This window comes from Triticum aestivum, chromosome 4D (genome assembly GCF_018294505.1).
Source record: "Triticum aestivum cultivar Chinese Spring chromosome 4D, IWGSC CS RefSeq v2.1, whole genome shotgun sequence".
In the NCBI taxonomy this organism is placed as follows: Eukaryota; Viridiplantae; Streptophyta; class Magnoliopsida; order Poales; family Poaceae; genus Triticum; species Triticum aestivum.
Genome location: NC_057805.1, coordinates 51,502,495 through 51,526,451, shown reverse-complemented (window position 1 = coordinate 51,526,451; position 23,957 = coordinate 51,502,495). Strand labels below are relative to the sequence as shown.

Below are 23,957 nucleotides of genomic sequence, written 5' to 3'. Positions count from 1 at the left end.
TTGCTCCTTGACCCGTGTTTCCTGCTCCTTGACCCGTTCTCACTTGATTACCACTTAGAATTTGGTTCCTTGCAAGTTTTTTTGAAAGGAATCTTCGTCTTCGAGATATCCATCACCTCATCTTGTGTTTCTGTCTTGAAAATTTCTCTGTATAGAGATCCTGTGGAGAATTGGCCCAAAGGTTTCAACCTCCAAAAAATCACGTCATCCCATTGGTTAACCTCACCCCATCTAGCTTGTCTTGGAGGAGGTCCCAATCCGCCACTTCCAAGGGCCCAAACGATTACTGAAAGAATGGAGTGCATCTGCCGTCCACTATGACCTTCACGGCTTGTGCTTGTATTATGCATAATGACAGAGTTGTCAGAATCTATCTCTAAGGGGCCCCTTCCCTATCCACTGCTCGAGCCTCCCCAATTTTTTACTTTGAATTTGATAGGGGGGCAAGCCTCCCGTATCCCAAAGATAATTGTTTAGATCATTGCTCTTTATGTGCACATCATCGAATTACATAGCAAGTGAAGTGGATTTTGATTATTTTTTCAATTGTTGCAACTTGTCTTTTCTAAACATATGCGGAATATGTTATTCACTATATTTATGTGTAATTAGGGGGGAAAAGGCCCGTGGTAAACGCACGAGCATATATTTACTAGTGATACATAGCAGTACAATTATTTTTGGTTACACAACGAAGGATCAGAACTCGAATGCATTAGAAGTGCTGAGAGAGCTGTTTTGATTCACAGCCCTTTGCTCCTTGACCCGTGTTTTCCTGCTCCTCATAGCTCATGTAAAACCGCTGGATGTCGGAGGTGTCACAGTGACCGAGCCCGAACAGCATCCCGTTGTACCCCACCATCCGCTCCGCGAACGCCGGCTCTCTCATCAGCGCAAGGAAGCCGCGGAGGAGCGCGTCCGGCATTCCGGACTTGGCGGCCGCCAGCAGCGGAGGCTCCTCCCCGGACAGGGTCCGCCACTCGGCCAGAAACCTGAGGTCGTACAGCTCCGGAAAGAAAGTCCGCGAGCTCCGGATGAGCTGCCGGCGGTCGGTGGTTCTACGCACGAGGAGGGGGTTCTGGAAGCAGTCCAGCAGGTGGAGGATGTCCTCGGCGCCGTCGGAGGTCACCCAGGTGACACGGCTGTTGTAGATGGCGGAGCACTCGGTGAGAGCCCCGGCGAGGCGGGAGCGGTCGGCGCGGCGGACCGAGGCCTCCTCCACGCCCAGTTCCACCAGGAAGCGTTCGTCCTCGGCGCGCGGCACGCCCAGGTGGAAACGCCAGACGTGGCCCAGAGCGGGGTGGCCGTCGCAGTCGAGGAGCGCGAGGGACATCTGGAAGAATCGCGCGGCTCTGACCCTGGCGTGGAGGCAGTCGCAGCTGTAGTCCAAGGCGTAGTGAAACGGGACCCGGTCGGTGATGCGGTAGACGCCGTCGGCGCCGGCGTGGAGGCTAGGGGTCCGCGGGGCGCGGGGCATGGCCGGCCGGGACGGGACGTCGTAGGACGTGGCCATGACTGCGACGGGGAATTTGAGTTCCCTGAGGCCTTGTTTGGCACACCGGGCTTGAAGGGGATTTTAGTGGATTTTCTCCGTTGGGCTTAAAAGCCCCTAAAATCCCAAATGAAGCGTTTGGTATAGTGGGCTTCAACCGGGCCAGCCCCGAAGATCCCGTCACATCCTCCCCGATCCACGGGGCTTTTCAGCATCGAGGGGTACCTCGCGGCTCGCACGCCTCACCCAAGAGGGAGACGAGACGCAGCCGCAAGAACCACGCGCAGCAGCTAATGTGAACTGGGACCCGATCTTTTGATGAGAGGAAGATAACTACGATTTTGGGTGGGACTTGACCCTCACGATCCGGCTACCAACCGTACAGGGAGAATCGTACACGACTGATATCCACGACAATCACTGAACCAACTCCACGGCGTTATCAACCAAGCCAACGACGCGATCGACCTATCCACGAAGAATTTTTCCGGCAAGCAAATCAAAAAACATGCAAGAAAATAATAGCCAAGCAATCTCAAAATTGCGAATATGCTAGATTGAATTAATCTCACAAGATGGGGTTGCGATAGGATGCCTTGACGGTCGCACTAGCCGCTACGAGCGAAGACAAATAAAAGTAGCAATATAGTTAAACTTCTCTAAACAAAACCCGAGTAAAAACCTAATTCGGCTAGCTATTTATTAAGGACGGCGGCCGGCCTAACCGTTGATGCTGCGCCTGGACGTGTCCCATTTGGACTGCTTCGAAGAGTTTTCATCAGGAGCGGGCCCACATGTTGACCGACTATTGCATGGCCTTGGACTTAATTCTTTCTTTAATTGATGAGATGAGATGGGCTGGTGTGTAACGTGGCTTTGTCTGGTCCATGGAGCCTTAATCATCTTCTCTTGTCTTGTACTATGAACAGTGCACGTAGCATGCATGGACGCAAGGTGTGCTACTTCGCTTGGATTTAATGTACAGTAATCTTCATCTTTAACTAATCCTTTAATCCCTTTATTCCTGATGAGTAAAAATAAAACGAATAATGAGCGTAGCATCATATTCGAGTCAATTAAATTATGTGTACGAAGAAGCAAAAGTACCTGGTTATTAATTTTTCGTGTAATATTTGTAGACATTTTTATGATAACTATGTCCACATCAGCAGCCGTCTCCGTCGCTGCCGCCGCCGCCGTCTCCTCCGCCGCCGCCGCCGTCGGACGCCTGCTTCCTCTTCTTCCTAGGACAAGCTCGCCATCTCCCCCAAGGTATTCCTTCCCCCTCCCCTCCCACTCCCCTCCCCTCCTTCATCTAGGGTTTCTAATATGGCCACCGCCGATTGGTCCGCCGTTCATATCATCGTCCCTGGCGAGCTCGCCAAGCACGCCGTCACCGAGAGCCACCACTATTCTTCTGCCCTTTCCAGCACCACCGGCGTTATTGTCTCGTGTTCCATCCATAGTTAGGAATGGCAACATCACTTACTATAATTTTAGCCTTGATTGATCTTGGTGTTCGAACCAGGATGGTAGTTAACTTTGTTCATGCTGATAGATAGACATTGGCATCTTGAATTGATGCTAGGCTCTCGTTCCTTATCGAATGAACCAAACATGATTTAGTTTTAGAATCTGGACTCAACACATCAATAGGAACAATATAGCGTACCCAAGGGATCACGTGAAGCAGAAGAATATTTTTTGTTTTCCGTGTCCTAGAGAAATAGGATGTTAGTTCTGTGCCTCTTGCTTTTGCATAATATTGAAACCTGTATTTGATTTGATTCGGTTAAATATGCTTTTTCAGATGAACATCTTTACAAAACCAATCCAGATGACCATGTTGTTTAGTTCTGAACTCAATCGTGGATGGAATGTACACATCATTAATAGTAACTTGATACTAGAAATTTTATTAGTTGGCGTACTATTTATTGCTGACATAATTCATTCGACGAGGGGCTGAACTAATTAGCACAAACTAGTAAAATAGTTATATATGGACGCAAGTAGCAAGTAGCCTCATTAGCCCGAAGAACATGTGTTAAGATCAGTAGCATTTCCCTAATATACATCACTTCTTTTACCTCTGTTTAATCTTGCTTCCTTTGCATTGTCACTTTGTTGATTCATGTCTCTCGATTCATATAACCGCGATGTCCATTAGGAAAATATATATGGACGCAAGTAGCAAATTTAACTTGGTGCAAGCTGCAAGGGGAAGGAAAGTTGTGCTTGGAGCAAAAATGGATTCGCGGAAGATTACCAAAAGGGATTCTCCAAACGGTATTCCCATATCCTATTGTTACAATGTCTCTTTATTAGTTCAAGACAGTCCATATATTAGATATCTGATTGCACAAAACTGTGGATCATAGAGAACTAGTATGTATCATCTATCTGTTGGACTTTGGCTTTTAAGATTTGTAACTTGTCTACTGAGATCACAGTTGTATGCTTATATGCAAATGTAGAACTGTAGTTCTTCTTTTCTATTTCCTTAGATCTGAAATCCAGAGCCCAATGGAATCTAGAACTTGAAAGGGCTTTGGTGGAGATCCTTCTTGAGCACAATACTCCTTATCACCGAGGGGGGAATGGATGGAGTGGTGAAGTTTGGAATATGATGGTTAGAATATTCCATGCTAGACATAGTTATGTCAAATTCTCAAAGTATCAACTCCAAGAAAAGGAAAAGGAGATAAAGAGAGAGTATAAAATGCTAAGGGAGGCGCGTAAACAAAGTGGAGTTGGTTGGGATGAAATGAGGTGCATGATACAAGCTGACGCGCATCTTTGGGATGAGCTGACGATTGTAAGTGCTTTCTTCCTAATTTCAGTACTGTACTAGTTATATCATTTTATTAACTCTCTACTCGTAGTTGTTTAACTTCTACCCCCCCCTTGTTTTTTTGCAGTTATTTGGTTCAAGGATAAATAAATTCAAGTCCAAACCTTTTCCTCTCTTCAACCTATTAGGAGATCTCTATGATGGTTAGTTCAGCGGCATCCATACATCTAAATTAGCTATGAAGTTATAGTTACTTGGTTGATAGTTTCATTCTTTTCCTAGTGCACATTGTCGAGGGCCATTATAACTTCACATCCACTTCTGAGCCATCACAGATTGCTGGTGTTGCACATACTGAAACTGAGACAGAGGAAGTGAATCGAAGATTTTCTCATCTTCTTGTTAAATAGAGGTGATCTTTCTTCTATATATTCTATTTCTCATGTCTTATTCAGAAAGTAGCAGTGGTAACAACTAGGTGTAGTATTAAGAGTGAGGAAGTAGCTGTAGTAACAACTAGGTCGCTTGTTGTTACTTATTTTAGAATTCATTGATGCTTTATTTTGTCATGTAATCCAGCCGTTAGTGTGCCTTCAGGTTTTGCAAAATTTGAATGGCATGATAAAAATAGGAGTAGTGCATGTGAGCTGCTAGTTGATTCTTATTCCCCGATCTTATTGTCAATGAATCATCCTAGCTTAGCTGCTGCTAATTAATATGGTCAATACATGGTACTGGTAGTGGTAGCTGAGAATTATCAATCTATAAACACTAGTACATGGTAGTGATAATTCTTATCTCTGGGTTTCAGTTATACTTTTGGCATAAAAAGTTGCACGAGATCACCTATCACCTGGGTATGGAGTGCATAGAACTTTCTTGTTTCTCTCTACAGTTTGTACATGTATTACATGGACTGTTACTAGTATCCAATACTAATAAAGCTAGTTGTACATCTATATATTTCTGCTTCATTGGAAGTAGTTATGGGATCTAATGGAATGGAATGGATGCACACAGTCCATTGGAAGTAGTTATGTTTGCTTCTTTGCATCTATATATTTTTGCTTCATTGGAAGTACATTTCTTTATACTCTTCTTATTTCAGAAGTCAGCCTCCAGCCATGGCTGATCTGCAGAAGCCGCTTGTGCGACCAAAGAGGAAGAAAGTTTTAGTGGACTACCTGGTGCAGTTCTGATGGATCGAGACGATGATTTTGAGTGTTGCCAATTCCTCAAAATGATAAAAAAAATGAACTTCTGGCGTGAACTGCTATGATGAATCGTTATAAATTGTTGTCACGATTCTCTTTCTTTAGCCCAGATGATACATTCTTGTTTTATTTGATTTAAAGTCTTGCAAAATCATCATTATTTTGCTATGATAACCTGCCAAACACCATTTTTTTATTTTGTTGTGTTGTTGTGATCAACCTGCCAAAAAATTGGTGTACTGTTGTTGTTGTTGGTGTGATAAAAATCACATTTTTATTCTGCTTGCACTCAAAGGGTAGGGATATTTTTGCAGGGGAAAGGCTGGGGATATTGCCCACCTACCAAACAACAGTTTTATGTGAAAGGGATTATTAGGGTTGGGGATGGAAGGGAATGTAGAGGATTAAATGGGATTGGTGAAGGGGAGGGATTCACCAAATCCCCAGCCCTTTTGGGGCTTGAAAACCTCATGTGCCAAACAAGGCCTGAAGAGGTCGGAGATGCGAGCCAGCTCCGCCTCCTGGTTATGGGCCCAGACCTCCACGACTCGCGCCCTGCCGGCACAGGCTTCAGCACGCGGTGGCGGCGGCGACATGTAGTTCTTCCGACTAATTGCAACTAGGTCCTGAGAGGAGGTTTATCTTCCTGGCGATAAGATTTTATAAACAATACCCGTACGTGCTCTGTGCGGATCCGAAACGTATTCAATTTTTATTTTATTTTTGGCTAGCGTGCGAGAGCCGGAGGGAGGGATCTCTTCCTAAGCTCGATCCCTGATTCTTTTTTTGATAATAAAGAAACTCGATGTTTGATCGAAATTGCTGCAAGGACGACAGTTGCCGGCCGACCTTTGGACGATGGGAGGATCGAACGGTGTTATTCACTTCTGCTCTACCCAGGGATGGCTTGATGCGTTGCATCGTCTGAGAATCGTCCACTGAGCGTCGGCTGTGTAGCAGCGATCATCTTTGATTGAGTGGGCTGATTTTAGCATGGCAGTTGACCACGGCTCGACGACAGTCCAGTCGTGTCTGCACTGTTTCACGGGGGTTTCACGGGGGTTCCACCTCCCCAAGCAGCCATTTTACGATTCTGCCCCTCACATCACTCGTCCGCCACCACGATCGGCGCCGCCGCCCGCCTCCTCCTCCTCCCGGACGGAGACCAACCAGGGCGAATGGCTGCGCCGGCGAGCGAGGACGAAAGCAAGGACGTGGACGCCTTCCTGTCGTCGTGCGCGGCGTCGGGCGAGGCCGCGTATGCCGCCGCCGAGGCCGTGCTCGAGCGCCTCCAGGCCCGCGCCTCCCGCGCCGCGGCCCGACGCCTCCTCGGCGCCGTCCGCCGCCGCTTCGACGCCGGGCAGGAGCACTGCTTCCTCACCTTCCACTTCCGCGACGTCGTCGTCGACCCCCACCCCCAAGGTCGGTCCCCTGATCCTCTCCGCAAACGTATCACCTTTCGCGGAAACCGGCCGACTGGCCGTCGAAATTTCCCGGACTGCGAAGAATCAGGTCTTGATGATTAGATTGCTTTGCTAATAAAGAAGTAAGAGTACAGCTATGCGTGCATGACAACGATCTGTTTATGGCCACGTCTATGGGTTATTGTACTCTACAGTATTATTTAGGTAAGCACGTGGGCGATTCCACTGGAGTGTCAACCATGTGGCGGCCCATAACGCTGCTGACTAATGTAAGCGCTAGGTGTCCCTGGACTGCAACTGTGTGCGAGACTATGAGTGTGTAATTGCGCAGAGACTTGTTCCCCCTTCTCCTTATGCAGGGAACACTTCAGTCTCGCTTGTTGAATAATTCACACTCTCTGTTTTGGACTTTTGGTGTTCATATAAAATGGAAACAATGGCACTCCGGATCTGTCTGACATAGTTTACTTGATGAGATTTATTTAATTCTAGCGTTGCTGTTAAACATTGTAAATATGGTGTTGTATAAACCGTATAGGGTATAGGATGCGTGCGTGTGTTTATCTCTGTAAACCTTGTTGGCTGTTAGGATCGATCTCTTCTCTGTTTTCTTGGAGATCAATTCTACAGCCTAACCGACTCCTGTACATCTCGTCTATATTAAACACGTACGCGTCCCTGCCCACGGCATACGCTTCTATCCTCTCGTTTTACAGTTGCTTCAGAATCTGGTACTGCACATAATGTGATGTGCCTCCTTGCGTGAGGCTTACTCTGTTAGTGTATCTGATCCCTAGCACTTTTTTTACAGACATTCCCTATCCGTTGTTTAGAGATATATGCATATACTATTTGTTTTTGTAGGAACAAGATTGTGACTAGTTGGAGCCAGATTTATGTGTGTGAGAAAGTGAACCAAAAACAGACACTTTGTGTGTGTGTGTGTGAGCTTGTTGCATTCAAAGATATGGCTTCAATGTGACCATCTTCTTTTCTTGTGGAAGTTTGATAGTCATAGAGGATCAACGGAAGTTCACATGAGATTAGCACACAGCAAGGCATTGGTCAAATGAGGTACTCAGAGAAATGTTTTCATGGCATCTAAGCATCATTTTTTTTTCATTCTTTTGTGTAAGCTGCAGAGTTTGGAGGTTGATGTTATCTATTTTTCTTCTTACAATTCATCTTTGGCAGAAGAATCCTAACTGCAGCGATCAAACTTATTGCAGTAAGAGAAAAAATAGGGCATGGCGTACATACTTTGGAGAATGTTACTATCAATTTTTCTCTTCTAATTTATCAACTGCTTCTAGGGTTCCAGCAAAGCACGAAGCTAACAATGATGGAGATACCTAGCATTTTCACTCCTGTGGATTGGTCCTTCGCTTTTTATGAGGGCCTTAATCAGCATCAAGATTCCACTTCCAGGGATAAGACGTATGCAGAGCTGGGGTGTGGCAATGGTTGGATATCTATTGCGCTTGCAGAGAAGTTGTCCCCTTTGAAGGTGGTTTTCTCTAGTTCTGTCAATAATTTATCTTATCGTTATTGCTACAGAAGTGGGAGCCACATCAGTTATACATTTACTTTGCTTTAATGATATAACACTTTTGGTACCTCTGAGGAAAATAATATCTACCGAGCATATTTTATTCAATTTTGAGCAAGGATCTAGTCTAATACCACACATTGTTCAACCATGCTGAGCATTGTGTCCTTTTTTCTTGAACTGAGCAGTGTGTCCTTTAAAGCAGGAAAGAGGGAAATAACATCCAATTAGATTTTGATCCGCACATGTCAGTCAAACAAATTAATTTGCAAGCAGCTAGTTGTTACCTTCATAGTCCAGCCGTTGTTTCTGTCAGAACCCAAGCTGAGCATTGTTTATTTCTTTGCAGGTCTATGGTCTGGATATTAACCCAAGGGCCATCAAGATTGCATGGATAAATCTGTACTTGAATGCCCTAGACGACAATGGTCTCCCGGTCTATGACAGGGAGGGAAAAACATTGTTGGATAGAGTTGAATTCCATGAATCTGATCTTCTTTCATACTGTATAGATAACAAGATAGAACTTGATTGCATTGTTGGCTGCATACCACAGGTACGGTTAGTTATTACTGTATCGTGAACGGAAATTATAGTAGACCAGAACTGAAGGAAATTGCTCACTCTCGAGATCTGCTTTTCAGATTCTTAACCCCAATCCAGAGGCAATATCAAAGATTATGACTGAAAATTCAAGTGAGAAGTTCTTGTACTCCTTGAGCAACTACTGTGCTCTTCAGGTAAGTAGAGATATATCTTCTTCATGATTATTACATAAGGAAAATGTATTGACATGTGTAATGTGTTAAATTTATTCCATTCAGTTTATCTAATACCAATGGCGATTTGTCTTCATGTTGCTTCTCTAGCTGGAGTAGGACTGTAGGAATACCAGGAGTGAACTTATTTCTTGATTGCTCTTTCAAGTAACTACATTTTGTATATAACCAGATATAAGAAAAAAATGTCTTCGGAGTGTATGCTGTTTCCTTGTAGGCATGTGTTGCTAGCTCTGATATAATTAAATAATTTTATAAATAATATAGGATCTGTACTGAAAACTTGGTCCCACTAGTATCATAATCAGTTTAACTGGATGGTTAGGAAGGACAGGACTGGCAGTCTACATTAAAAGGGCAACTAGGCTAAATGATGGATACTAGAATAACTCTTTCGGCAGTATTCCATGTTTGAAATTCCTCACCTTGACTTCCACCTTTTGCACGACTTCATTTTTTGCAACATATCTCTTTTGATCCCTATGAATAGAAGTTTTTGTCAGTTGCTAAGCATTTCATCATCATTTGACATGATGCACATATAGTATTAATCAAGACAATGTTTCTTATGATGGGTGAATGTTCTATTCCGTTTCCCTTGTGCTTATTTGTTATGTTTGTAAACTTGTTGCATCTCTTACCTCCAGGGTTTTTTTGAGGACCAGTTTGGCCTCGGGTTGATTGCTCGGGCAGTTGAAGAAGGAAGAGCTGTCATAAAGCCTATGGGTATAATGATATTCAACATAGGAGGCCGACCAGGTCAAGGTGTCTGTGAACGCCTATTTCTACGCCGTGGATTCCATATCAGTAAGCTCTGGCAAACAAAAATTATGCAGGTATCAATTTTGTGAAACCAGGAAATCTTTCCATGCCAGCATTATGTTCTGGTTTTAGTAGGGCATAGATTTTCCATTTCTCGCTTCATAGTATCATATTACAATTTGATATTCTTGTTTGGGATCATTACCAACTAGTTGATAATTTTCCAGGCTGCCGACACTGATATTTCAGCTTTAGTTGAAATTGAACAAAACAGCCCACATCCATTTGAATTTTTTATGGACCTTGTCGGGGATCAGTCTGTCTCTGCACGCACAGCCCAGGCATACATGAAATCTGGTGGCCGTGTTTCACATGCTTTGTCTGTGTATAGCTGTCAACTTCACAAACCCATTCAGGTTCCTTCACACTTTCTTTACATTTGTAAATTAAGCAATACAGTGATGGAAGTAGTACTAATTCAGATGATTGTCAGGTGAAGAAATTATTTGAGATTCTTAAAGATGGGTTCAATGAAATCAGCAGCTCCCTTGATTTGTCCTTTGATAATGATTCGGTTGCTGCTGAAAAAATGGCCTTCCTAGTATACCTTGCTAGTTTTTTGAAAGAGAATAAGTCCAATCCTTGTGAGCCTCCATTTGGATGTTTAAACTTCCGGAATCTTGTTGCTGAATTTATGAAGAGCTACTACAACATCCCATCAACTTCTGATGTAAGGCTTCTTAGTTGTGTTCGCTTATACCAGAAATTCATAGGATCAACTTATTTGCCGCTTCTATCATATGCTTCATATGATCCTCCTTTCTTTTCTGGTGCACCAGAATGTTGCTGTATTCCCTTCTCGTGCTGTTGCCATAGAAATTTCTCTTCGACTGTTCTCACCGGCGCTTGCAATTGTGGATGAACATCTGACCAGACACTTGCCGAAGCAATGGTTAACATCCTCAGCAATTGAGGTACTCCCCGTGTGTGGCCTATGCATGCATATGCAGCTTGTGAATGTAGTGCAACACTTCTTCAAGCAACACCCAGTCTGTACTACTTAATAGTGCAATGTTCTTCTGCTTTTTTTACAAAAAAAATGTTCGACGGGAATAATGGAAAAGGCATGCCTGTTAGGTGAAGAAAATATGATGATTCAAGAGTGTTGATGTTAATGCTTCTTTTTAAAATTTCAGGGAAGAGCAGATTGTGACCGTGCTAAAGACACAGTCCTTGTAATTGAAGTACCACGCCAATCAGATTTGCTGATTGAGTTGATCAGGAAATTGAAGCCTCAGGTGGTTGTTACTGGCATGGCTAAGTTTGAGGCTATCACCAGTGCTGCTCTTGTGAATATACTAAGTGCAACAAGAGATGTTGGTTCGTGGCTGTTCGTAGATATTTCAGAGCATCTGGAGTTGTCTAGCCCGCCAAAGTCTAATGGTGTGTTGAAGTATCTTGCTGAGAACACCCTACCTTCGCATGCAGTTATACTCTGTGGTCTAGTAAAGGATCAGGTGCCTATAACTTTACCACATCAATTTTGTTCCATGGTGGATCGATCTCTCATGTCTCCTTTTAACTACGATTTATTATGATGAGTTAAATACCTTATGTGTCTCATCCTGACGCCCTGACTCCACTGGGGGATGTGTATATGTGATTGATGGTTGGTCTTATACATCAAAGACGATCGTACACTGCATTTGAACTTCTCTGCATTCTTACACCTACTTTAGGAACTTCCTAAATATTTTAATCTGCATGTGCTCTACCTTATTTTGGACTATTGTGCAGGTTTATTCTGATCTGGAATTTGGATTATTGTGCAGGTTTATTCTGATCTGGAAGTTGGTTTTGCCATATCTGAGGATGAAACTGTCTATAAGGCGTTGTCACGAACTATTGAGCTATTGGAAGGACATACTTCTGTGATCAGCCAGCAGTATTATGGCTGTCTTTTTCGCGAGCTACTGGCGTTCCAAATTGACAACCGGCATGCACAGCGAGAGGTAATCATGAGTTCATGACTTAACTCCCCCAGTTTTCCACTCATCCTCATGATAATGGAAAACTGTTCTGTCTAATGGTGCTAATAGTGGACATTCCTCTCAGCATAACTCAGCCATTTAGTTGGATAACGGGTACTCAGAATGAACAGCTAAATATATTAGTAGGATGACTGATTATGTTCCATGATGTCTAACTATGAGTAATAATAATAATATGCCCTGGTATCTATGGAATATCGCACTTCATAAGAAAGGGGGCCTATGGAATATCTTTTGACCTCAATGTTTATTTTTTGGTTAGGCTTTTGATGTTTCCTTGCTCTTTTGTAGAGACAACCTGCAGAAGTGATACCTCAGAAGATGATAGGATTTTCTAATTCAGCTATGTCAGCCCTAAAAGAAGCTGAATTTTTCGTTCCTGATTCCAAGGAATCTAGTATCATTCATATGGATCTAGACCGCAGCTTCTTGCCAGTACCTTCTGTGGTGAACACTTCCATTTTTGAAAGTTTTGTTAGGCAGAACATCACGGATTCTGAAACTGATGTTCATTTCAGCATTAAAAAGCTGGTGAAACATTACTATGGTGGTTTCCCAGGAGACCGTTATGCTGACAGGTTAGATGGCTTCGGTATGGAAATTATCTATGGAAGCACCTGTGTTGCACTGTTCAACAAGCTTGTTCTTTGCTGCGTGTAAGAACAAGGTACCTTCTTTTTCCCTTTGGGCACCAATGGGCACTATGTCTCAGCAGCAAAGTTTATGAACGCAAACATCTCGACCATTCCAACAAATTCAGATTCAGGATTCAAGATTGAACCAATGGCTCTAAACAAAGCTCTAATTGAGGAAGAAAATTGGGCCTGGGTCTATATTTCTGGCCCTACAATTAACCCTTCTGGTTTCCTGTACAGTGACAAGGAGATACGACATCTGCTTTCTATTTGTGCTATGCATGGAGCTAGGGTAGTGATAGATACCTCCTTCTCTGGTCTGGAGTTCCAAACCGACCGCTGGGCTTGGAGGAATTTGGAAAGATTTTCTTATAATGTTTGCTTAGATCCCCCATTCACAGCTTTTATGCTCGGAGAGCTGTCCCTTGGGCTGACTGCGACTGGCCTTGATTTCGGGTTTCTAATTTTCAATGACCTGTCCGTCGTTGAACATAATCTCGCAAACTTGAGTCAGCCAGATAGCACATTGAAGTACACTTTCAGAAAGCTATTGGGTCTTAAGAACAAGAGGGATCAACACTTCTCTAATCTCATCATGGAGCAAAAGGAGACACTGAAAAATCGTGCCAACCACTTGGCAAAGGTTAGGCTTTTGTAACATTCTGAACTGCCCTCTTAAATTTGTACTCCCTTCCAGATCTTAGTTTCACATAGAAAGATTGGCAGAACCTTATTAGCGTAATCTGAGTAACTTGAGTTCATGTTGGCAATCATTCCATTGAAAAATCAGTTTGATCTGTACTATTACATAGAAATTGTAATATGCGGGCAAAAAGAAAAAAAAAACTCGGTCGTCCCTGTCCAGGGCGACTCGACCTAAACCTAGTGCCCCCGCCCCCAATCCCCTCCTCCCTCGCGCCGTTGCTGGAGGACGCCGCCGGGCGAGGCCCGTGTCGACGGCGGCGGCAAGGTGCTCTCTCGCGGCGACCCTAGTTCTGTGGGCGGAGGAACTCCGCGGCGGCCGCTGTGTCCCAGCCCGCACGGGACTAGGCGAGCGGTGATAGGCTGTGGCTGGCGGAGCTCGACAGACGGTGGCGTTCTGCGGGTCAAGCTGGTGATGGCGGCGCTGTGCCGTGCTTGGGATAATGGTCCCACCCAGATCGTGGTTGCGGCTGTGTTGGGCGGCACGAGCCGCTTCCTCGCCGGCTTGGTGCACGATGGTCCTTCTTGACGCAGTGCCGGACGGATCTGGAGGGGCGGCGCGAGAGGAACCATGACAGACTGGCGGTTGGGGGTACCCCGATGACTTCGGTGGCAGCGTACAGGCAGGTGGCTCATAGGCGTGCTACCTGGTGTCGCCGGCGGGTGCCGTTCCTGGATGCATCGTCGGTCAGAGGACTAGATCCAGGCGGGATTGGGCCTTGCCGCCGGAGGTTCTCTGTAGCGCCCAAGATGCGATTCTATCCCAATCACGTGATGATTCCTGATTGGGGCACAACCGCATTTCGAGCGCATAGTAAGGTGGATATCATTACAACATACCATGCACTAAAAAGATGAGAATATCATATACAGGCTTACACTCGCCACGAGCTACAACATGAATACATCAATACATTGCAACCATCATACAGAAGAGCAGGCTAATAATCCCAGGCTCCTGACCCGGAACCCATCCTATGATTGATGAAGAAGCAGAAGAACTCCAAAAGCAATCAAGCATCGCTCTCACGTCAGATCATCGCATTACCTGTACCTGCACCTATTGTTGTAGTAAACTGTGAGCCACAAGGACTCAGCAATCCCATCACCATGGGTATCAAAACTAGCAAAGGTTAATGGGTATGGAATGAAAAAGTGGTGAGGTTGCAGTAGCACTAAGCATTGTATGGTGGCTAACTTCCGAGTACAAGAGTAAGAAGAGTAAACTACGCATAACGGTCGCAACTAGTAATGATCAATAAGTGATCCTGAACTACTTACGAGTCAAACATAACCCCACCGTGTTCTCTTCTCGAACTCACTCAAAAAGAGACGGTCACGGTTACGCACGTGGTTGGTGTATTTTATTTCGGATCTGGTGTCAATTTCTCTACAACCAGATATTATAAAATTCCAATCTGCCACATAATCGCGGACACGGCTCTCGTTTCTGAAGAATAGAAACAACAGCAAGACCATGGCGATGGAGAAGACGACGGCAGGGGGTCTTGGCGACGAGGTCGGCGGGAACCGGCCGGAACATGGCGGATTCGCCGGATGGGCGGCGGAGCAGAGGAGATCCGGTCCAGATCGGGGTCGGTCGAACTTGAACGGCGGCTTGACGAACTGAAGGAGGCGGCGGCCCTGGCTCCTTGGCGGGCGACGGCTGCTCAGACTCCCGCGGCAACGAAGCAGAGGAACGACACATGGCGCGGCGACGGGAGCTCCTGAAGTGGCCATTCATGGCAGGCTGCTGTAGAAGTGCCTGAGAGAGAGAAGATGCGTGAGGGAGAGAGAGAGACAGAGGAAAAGAGTAGGACGGAAAGAAACAAAGGAGAGGGGCGCGACGCTCCTGCTGGAACTGGTCGCAGTGGCGGAGCTGATGAGGCAGCGGTCCGCAAGAGGGCGTTGCTGCTGGTGCTGGGGTTCTGGTTGGAGGAGCTTGGGCCAGCTGGGGCCTCGGGCGCGAGCGTCCCGCTCGGGAGGAGCTCCTGTGGTCGTGGACGAAGGCGACCGTGAGGATGAAGGACGACGGGGTGGCGGCTCGGGCAGAGCTGTGGGAGAACCGACGTTGGTCAGGGAGTTTCTCCTCCGGCGAAGATCCGGCGGGGTTCGCGCCCGGGCGTGGAATGGATCGAGGGGAAGGTGGAGGCCGGTTGGGTGGATCGGGCAGGGGAGATCCCGAGGGGGATTTGGTGGAGTGGCGGCGGCGAGGGAGAAACCTCCTCGAATTTAGGGTTTGGTCTAATTTGGCTAGGGGCTGGACTATATATATGGAAAAGAAGGGAGTTTGGATCATCCGATCGAAATCAGACGGTCGATATAAAATGCTATGAGAAGTTCAAATGAGAAACAGAAGATGTTTGGGGATGATCCGAACCCATCGGTCATGACTGGTCGGTTCGGATTCGGGGAAGTTTCAGATGCGCACGCGAAGGGTCTGAGAAAGGTCAACAGAGACAAACGAGGAGGGGCTTGTGCCCTGTTCCCACGACGTGGTAGGGGGGTCGGGCCGAGCGAAAGCTTTGCGCCTTGGCGCCGGCGGCGGTAATGCCTGTGGGTGTTACGCTCCTCTTGGGGCGCCGCTTTGGTCGTCTCCTTGCCCTCCGACACTCAGGGTGAAATCCTTTGTCTACCTCGATGGACACGGCGGCGGCGGCGCTTCATGTTGTGACCCTCTTGGGGGCTTCGCCGATGAGTGTGGGTACTCTATGCTTCTTCTTGGCAACAGGCGTTTAGTGGTGGTTTTGTAACGACTCGAGACCGACGCTCCAGACGACTTTCATGTTTTTCATTACTGCCGTGTGTTTTAATTGTTTGTTGCATTTCATCATGTCATCATGAGCATTGCATCCGCATGTTTTCATAAAGCTTGCATTCGTTCGTAGTGCTGCTTCTCGTTTGTCTCTGTTGACCTTTCTCAGACCCCTCGCATGCGCATCCGAAACTTCCCCAAATCCGAACCGACCAGTCATGACCAATGGGTTTGGATCATCGCCAAACATCCCTAAAACATCTTTGGTTTTTCATTTGAACTTCTCATAGCATTTTATCGACCGTCTGATTTCGATCGGATGATCCAAACTCCCCTCTTTTTCATATATATAGTCCAGCCCCAAACCAAATCAGACCAAACCCTAAATTCGAGCAGGTTTGTCCCTCGTCGTCGCCACTCCACCAAATCCCCCTCGGGATCTCCCCTGCCCGATCCACCCAACCGGCCTCCACCTTCCCCTCGACCCATTCCACGCTCGGGTTCAAACCCCGCCGGATCTTCGCCGGAGCAGAAGCTCCCTGACCAGCCCCGGTTCTCCCGCAGCTCTGTCCGAGCCGCCACCCCGTCGTCCTTCGTCCTCGCAGTCGCCTTCGTCCACGACCACAGGAGCTCCTCCCGAGTGGGAGCGCTTGCGCCCGAGGCCCCAGCTGGCCCAAGCTCCTCCTCCAACCAGAACCCCAGCACCAGCAGCAGCGCCCTCTTGCAGACTGCTGCCTCGTCAGCTCCGCCGCTGCGACCAGTTCCAGTAGGACCGTCGCGTCCCTCTCCTCTGTTTCTTTCCCGTCCTTCTCTTTTCCTCTGTCTTTCTCTCCTCACGCATCTTCTTTCTTAGGCACTTCTACAGCCGCCGCCATGAATGGCCTCTTCAGGAGCTCCCATCGCCGCGCCATGTCGCCGTTCCTCTGCTTCGTTGCCGCGGGAGGGCGAGCAGCCGCCGCCCGCCAAGGAGCCAGGGCCGCCGCCTCCTTCAGTTCGTCAAGCCATCGTTCAAGTTCGTTCGGCCCCGATCTGGACCGGATCTCCTCTGCTCCGCCGCCCATCCGCCGAATCCGCCACGTTTCGGCCTGTTCCCGCCGACCCCGTCGCCAGGACCCCCTACCGTCGTCTTCTCCATCGCTATGGTCCTGCTGCTGTTTCTGTTCTTCAGAAACGAGAGCAGCAGCGGCTCGCTCGTCCCGAGCGTTGACCGCGCCCCCAGCGCCTGGGCCGCGTGCCGCGAGCCGGCCCTGCAGTCGCATCCAGCTGGCTCTGCCTGTCCCAAACCTCTCCACCGGCTGGGCCTTGGCCCATGGTTAGCCCCCCCAGATCCAGCGCCTAGTTAGTTTCGGCCTGTTCGTTGTTTTTTTCTGCCGAACGAATTTGCTAATTATCCAGGGAAAACTGTTTTACAGAAAAGTCCCTCTACATCATGCATATAATAACTCCATAACCGTGCATCGGAATTAAACAAACTATATATGTAAAATGCTTAGATTTCCATGTACTTTCATAATTTGCAACTTTCATCCATGTTAAAATGTTTAAACTTGATGTTTGCATTCATTTGCATAAATGACATGTTAAAATTATTTATTTCATAACTAATTAACCGTAGCTCCAAATTAAATAAACTCTATATGTAAATGGGGTAGAAAAATGTATAGATTAACATGGTGGCGTTACTTTGCATGTTTAATAACTCTAAAATTGTGTATAGGGCAGAACAGTACCAAATCAAAAATATGCACATGGGGATTTTCCGGAATTATTGTTTGTTGTTTCGGGCCTCATTTAAATTGCTTAGATAGATAGATGAATTATGCTTCATGTCTTGCCATGTTAACCAACATTTAATATTGATGAGTAGCTTAAACGAGAGTGAACTAAATACTTGAATGTGGTGTTTCGTCAATATGCAAAGAGTATGCAACTCGTTGCATATTGAGCTCCACTTAATTGTAGTATTTGATTGTTTCACTTTGACATGCCATGACTCACTAATCCGTACATGCATCATACTTGATTGTGCATCATGCCATGCTTATGCTAGCGTGTTTACCGTGTTTTTTCTTTTCTTTCCGGTTGTGCTTCTTCTCGATAATTCCGGTTACGTTGCGATTGTGAGGATTCGTTCGACTACGTTGGTTCGTCTACTTCATGGATTCGGTCTTCTTTCTAGTGGGATTTCAGGCAAGATGACCATTATCTTGGATAACACTACTATCTTTGCTTGCTAGTTGTCTCGATGCTATCGCTATGTCCCGCTACCTACCACTTGTTTATCAAACATCCCAAATTGTCATGATAAGCCTCTAACCTTTTCCACCATCCTAGCAAACCATTGTTTGACTATGTTACCGCTTGCTCAGCCCCTCTTATAGCGTTGCTAGTTGCAGATGTACTGCAGGTTGTTTCATGTTGGCACATGTATATCATGGGATATCACAATATCTCTTATTTAATTAATGCATCTATATACTTGGTAAAGGGTGGAAGGCTTGACCTTTTGCCAGGTGTTTTGTTCCACTCTTGTCGCCCTAGTTTTCGTCATACCGGTATTATGTTCCTTGATTTGCGTTTCTTACACGGTCGGGTTTATGAGCCTCCCTTGACAGTTCGCTTTGAATAAAACTCTTCCAGCAAGGCCCAACTTTGGTTTTACCATTTACCTAATAACAATATTGGCAGTGTCTCTACTCTGGACTACCAAAGCGTTATAAATATAAGGTAACTTGCCTGGGGAAAAGTGACATCCAGCACGGGTCCAATAATTTGATCGATACGACCTGTACTTTTTTCTTCAATTGTGGAAACCCCGGGAGGAGAAGTAGTAGGATTGGTTCTCATAATTATCACATAATTAAAAAAAAGGAATTTGTCGAAATTTTTCTTTTTTTATTGTTGAATAATGCCAAATCAAATAAAAAAATCCAAAAGTAAAAAGGAAATGAATTAGTTAATTCAATAAGAGAGAAAAGGGGACCAGGACTTGATTTCGTTGCCCAAGCGAATCCCATTCAATCGTTTACTCATGGAATGAGTCCGTTGGAAAGTTCAATCAATCTTTTTTTCATAAATTTGCATACGGACTGGCTAGCACCCGAGGACTCTTAATCAACAACCCGGGCCAGTGCTCCTCATGAGTGTTGGTCCAAACTGGGCGATGTCCGGCGCCCCCGGGCAACCAGGGTCTCAGCCACCCGATGTCTGGCCCATCCGGTGTGCCCTGAGAACGAGATACGTGCGACTCCTATCAGGATTGTCGGTACATCGGGCGGTCTTGCTGGTTTTGTTTTATCATTGTCGAAATGTCTTGTGCACCGGGATTCCGAGTTTGATCGGGTTGTCCCGAGATGGAGGTTTTTTCTCCGCGGATCGTGAGAGTTTATGGTGGACTAAGTTGGGACACCCTTGCATGGTTTAATCCTTTCGAGAGCCGTGTCCGCGATTATGTGGCAGATTGAATTTTATAATATCTGGTTGTAGAGAAATTGACACCAGATCCGAAATAAAATACACCAACCACGTGCGTAACCGTGACCGTCTCTTTTTGAGTGAGTTCGAGAAGAGAACACGGTGGGGTTATGTTTGACTCGTAAGTAGTTCAGGATCACTTATTGATCATTACTAGTTGCGACCGTTATGCGTAGTTTACTCTTCTTACTCTTGTACTCGTAAATTAGCCACCATACAATGCTTAGTGCTGCTGAAACCTCACCACTTTTTCAATGCATACCCATTAAGCTTTGCTGGTTTTGATACCCATGGTGATGGGATTGCTGAGTCCTTGTGGCTCACAGTTTACTATAACAACGGGTGTAGGTATAGGTAATGTGATGATCTGACGTGAGAGCGATGTTTGATTGCTTTTGGAATTCTTCTTCTGCTTCTTCTTCATCGATCATAGGATGGGTTCCGGGTCAGGAGACTGGGATTAGTAGGATAGGTGTTGTTCTTCTTTTTCGTTTGATTTCATCTGTAGTCGGATCTTGCTCATCTGTATGATGGTTGCAATGTATTGATTTATTCATGTTGTAGCTTGTGGCGAGTGTAAGCCTGTATATGGTATTCTCATTTTTTCAGTACATGGTATGTTGTAATGATATCTACCTTGCTATGCGCTCGAAATGCGGTTGTGCCACAATCATGAATTCATCACGTGATTGGGATAGAATCGCATCTTGGGGGCTACAGGTTTTTAGCGGTTCCGGCTAGTTTTGTCATTTTTTGTGTTTTGATCGGCTTCTGAGGATTTCCTCAATACCTTGTATCGTTCGGTCGTATGGCTTTATTAATATATAAAGCGGGGTGAAAGCCTGTTTTAAAGAGGAAATGATAATATGCAGTTAGCTAGACATACTTTGGCACAACTGGCTGTGAGGACCTTGAATTTGCGCGTTGTAGAGTTTGCAAGGCAATTTCTTGACACGCTCTTATTTTTTCTGCAATGAACAGACACTTGTGAGCTGTGGCTGGGATGTTCCTGGCTGTCATGGTGGTATCTCAATGCTGGCGAAACCGACAGCCTACGTTGGCAAATCATTTTTTTTTGAAACGGAGGCAAAAGTATTGCCTCATTCATTAATTAAGAGAAGAGAGTTGCCCAGTTAATTTACAGAAAACAGGGCAAAAACTGTTACAAACTTGCTCAAGAAAATTGAACAAGCACACACATACAAGCATGCCAACTACTCCCGAATCATGTAGACACACGACCACATAGGCATTGCCGACAAACACACCCAACACAATTTTAATGTCACTTCCCAACACATGGATCTCAACATCACAAAGAAAACCCCATTGAGTCGTTGCAACTTGAAAGAAACACATCGATAAAGTCAACGTACACCACCAAGCCCTCGCTTGCAGACCAGAAATCTGATTCATCATGGAACAACTTGTGAATTCCCTTTTGCACCATCCTTCTTACTTTTGGTCCTGCTAGATTTCTCCTTGAGGATGCCATGTCGAGGATTAATACCACCTTTCTTGCATTTGTCCCTCAATGCTTTCTCCTTCAAGAGACATCCAATCGTCTTTCCAGATTTTGCAGCATCCAGTTCTGCGAGAAAATCACAAAGCTTGGCGGCGAAGAGGGGCCCAGGATTAGGCACCACCACACCGGCCACAACAATATCCTCACCCACATGAACCATGAGTCCGATGGGCTTCGGCGAGTGCATGACACTAGAATCACGACAACTCTTCTCTTCATATAAAGATGCTTGGCTAGGATCCGGAGTGGTTGGAGCGGGAGTCAAAGCCACAACCGAGGGCACGAGCGAACCACCTTGAAGATGCTCTCCTAGTAGTGGCGAAACAGGTTCCTCACACATTTGTTGAAGCTCGGGCATAATCTGCATCACCGGAGCCATTACCACGGTTGTGGCGTCACCCATGGAGGTAGCAGGCGCCGAGGGCTGGGCAGGCAACGACGGTGAACTGGCCCTAGCATGAGGGGAGAAGCAGCCGTAGAGCTCCGCAACCCTCTCGTCAGCAAAGTCAACGTTAGTATCCGTCATAATAGGTATTTTTCCCTTCAAATCCAAAGCAACATAGATCTTATCCAGAGCAATCTCTGCACGCTCCAGAAAGCTCCCAAACCGAATCAGACAACCATCCATACGTTCAGCGACATCACGCAGAGGCTGGACCGCCTCCTTCGGTTGAAATGAAGCCAAATCTTGTAGTTCAGAGCGCATCAACTTGACTTGTGCAGCAAGACCATACTGCATGGACAAATCACTTGGGGTTGGCGAGCCTGTGGGAGCAGCAACAACAGATGCCCAAGAATCACACCGAATCGCCTCGGAATGAGCCCGGCGTGGAGCTGAAGCTTGATGATGCTTATTGATGTGGACAGGCAGCAACGGCATGACAGATTTTGACAGTAAGCTGAGCGGACGCCAAGCATTGCGACACCCACGTGACCGATGACCGTTCTCGAGGCAGCGGGAGCAGCGGAACGGATCTCTGCAATCAGCAGCACGATGCTCAGGAACGAGACATCTGCATCATCTACCTTTGAGCCAAGCGGGGATGGCACGGGGAGCAACAGCCGGGATTGGCGAGGTCGAACGACACAGGCCACGCCGCGACAGCACCTCCTGCCAACCCCCTCCTGAATCCGCCTCGTGTTGCACACACAATCTGCTGGAGTCAACTGTCTTGATGGCAGCTTGCGGCGTTTGGGGGGCCAGCTCCTCTTCACTGTCCTCGTCGGTGTCCTTGTCAGCCATTGAGGCCCACGAAAGAGGCCGATGAACGCGGGCCAACTCATCCTCGATGCCATTGGCTGGGGCAAGCAGACTCGGGCCACTCCAGGAGCTTCGACATCCCAGCCGGCAGGAGCACGGGAGTGACCACATGGCCGGGCTCATCGAGGCGCGGTGTAGGCATTGGAGTCTGGAGCTGCGGAGGTAGGGGCGCCGGGAGCTTCAGATCGGAGCCCATGTCTGCAGGGAGAACGAGCAGCGGCGGTCGGAGGAGCAACCTGAGCTGGTGGGGGGCCGGGGAAGCGGCGAGCGGAGGCGGCGCCGCCGGTGGAGGCTTCACAGACAGCCGCAACTCATGCTCGCATCTCACACCGCTCGCAATGGCGGAGGCAACGGCGCGCACGGGAGGAGGAGAGAGCAGGGCCAGGGCTGGATCCTGGCGCGACTGATGCGTAGGAGGACGGATCCGGGCGCGGCGGACGTGGAGGTGGCCGGAGCAGACAGATCCAGCTGGCGGCGGCCGCGCGCTCACGCGTCGGCGGACGCGGACGCGAGAGCCCACTTAGCTCAAGCAGTTCAATGCCAATAACTTGATCTCTAACATTTTAAAGGCACGCTCGATGGTTGCAACATCAGGGAAGCCATTCTTAGATCCACTGGACTGTGTATAAGCAGTAGTAAATGGACCGGGATACCAGACTACTGCCGGTTCAGCTTTGCTTTAGAGAGCAGCGAATTCGAGCGGGCAATGGGCTGCATAACCAGGTTTCTGGGAGTCGACATGCTCACATGAAGGATAGCTAGAGTGCTTCATCATGCTCAAATGCATTGACAAGTGGTTACTATTCCGTTGAAGCGGTATATTTTCCTTTCTACTACAAGGCTTTGGCTGGAAGATGATTCTTTTCTTTCTGGTGTCCGGTGGTTATAGTTATTTCAGATTGATTGTGTAGTGTCCCCTTGGCGTCGGTATGATTGTTGGCACTAGTTTAGACACTAAATTGGACTGGATCGAAAGCTAGGAGTGCAAGAAGAAGAAACAGCAACTGGACAATTGGGGATTTGTGCTCAGATTGGTGCTGTGTGCTACTCTAACCGAGGCATGTCTTTTCCCTTGCTGACTGCATCCCTTTCCAAAATCCACCAAGATAGCGAAATATATTTAAAACAAAATCAATCTGAGGATATTTGATATAGAACACCTACTTCTTTTTTTGTTTTTTGTTTTTTGTGGGTAGAACACCTACTTTCGCTGTGAATTTCTTTATAGAGTAGAAAGAGAGAAAGAGAAGAAGAATTGCGCTTACAGGGAAATAAATGAAAAATAAACTAAACATAAATATCTGTAACTCGCTGAGATTCGATTGATTGTCCTAGTCTGCTTCTAAGGTTCGAACTGAATTTTGTCAAGCAATGGATTGAGCAACTAGCGCGAAAGCCGTTGCGCGTTAGCACAGGATCCTGCAAAAACGGAGTACAAAAAAGCACGAGTCGGGTCGGCGGTTTCAGATTCAGATAGTTCAGTTCAATCATCATCTGACACCTTTCGGTGCCATTCCTTTTGAAACTGGCGTTTCTTTTG

At 46.6% G+C, this 23,957-nt stretch overlaps 2 protein-coding genes across 3 annotated transcripts; both read left to right on the top strand.

Moving 5' to 3' along the window:
- Positions 1 to 2,520: 2,520 nt before the first annotated feature.
- Positions 2,521 to 5,746, top strand: LOC123099581 (uncharacterized). Of its 2 annotated transcripts, none has more exons than XR_006448189.1 (6): positions 2,521 to 2,764; positions 3,663 to 3,781; positions 4,000 to 4,310; positions 4,414 to 4,489; positions 4,622 to 4,698; positions 5,395 to 5,746. XR_006448189.1 is itself a non-coding variant. In XM_044521713.1 (6 exons), the coding sequence occupies exons 1-5, from the start codon at positions 2,640 to 2,642 to the stop codon at positions 4,694 to 4,696; spliced, it is 759 nt and encodes a 252-aa protein (XP_044377648.1). In that variant the 5' UTR covers positions 2,521 to 2,639; the 3' UTR covers positions 4,697 to 4,698; positions 5,395 to 5,746. The 2 variants fall into 2 exon arrangements, 1 of the variants encoding a protein (XP_044377648.1); XM_044521713.1 differs by having other exon boundaries at positions 4,569 to 4,698.
- A 777-nt stretch (positions 5,747 to 6,523) lies between these two features.
- On the top strand, positions 6,524 to 13,478 carry LOC123096129 (methionine S-methyltransferase). The gene is made up of 12 exons (XM_044517753.1): positions 6,524 to 7,012; positions 8,238 to 8,431; positions 8,823 to 9,029; positions 9,118 to 9,213; positions 9,900 to 10,088; positions 10,242 to 10,430; positions 10,508 to 10,744; positions 10,854 to 10,988; positions 11,211 to 11,531; positions 11,847 to 12,026; positions 12,357 to 12,657; positions 12,727 to 13,478. Exons 1-12 carry the CDS (start codon positions 6,679 to 6,681, stop codon positions 13,356 to 13,358), a joined length of 3,015 nt encoding a protein of 1,004 aa, XP_044373688.1. The 5' UTR covers positions 6,524 to 6,678; the 3' UTR covers positions 13,359 to 13,478.
- Positions 13,479 to 23,957: the final 10,479 nt, after the last annotated feature.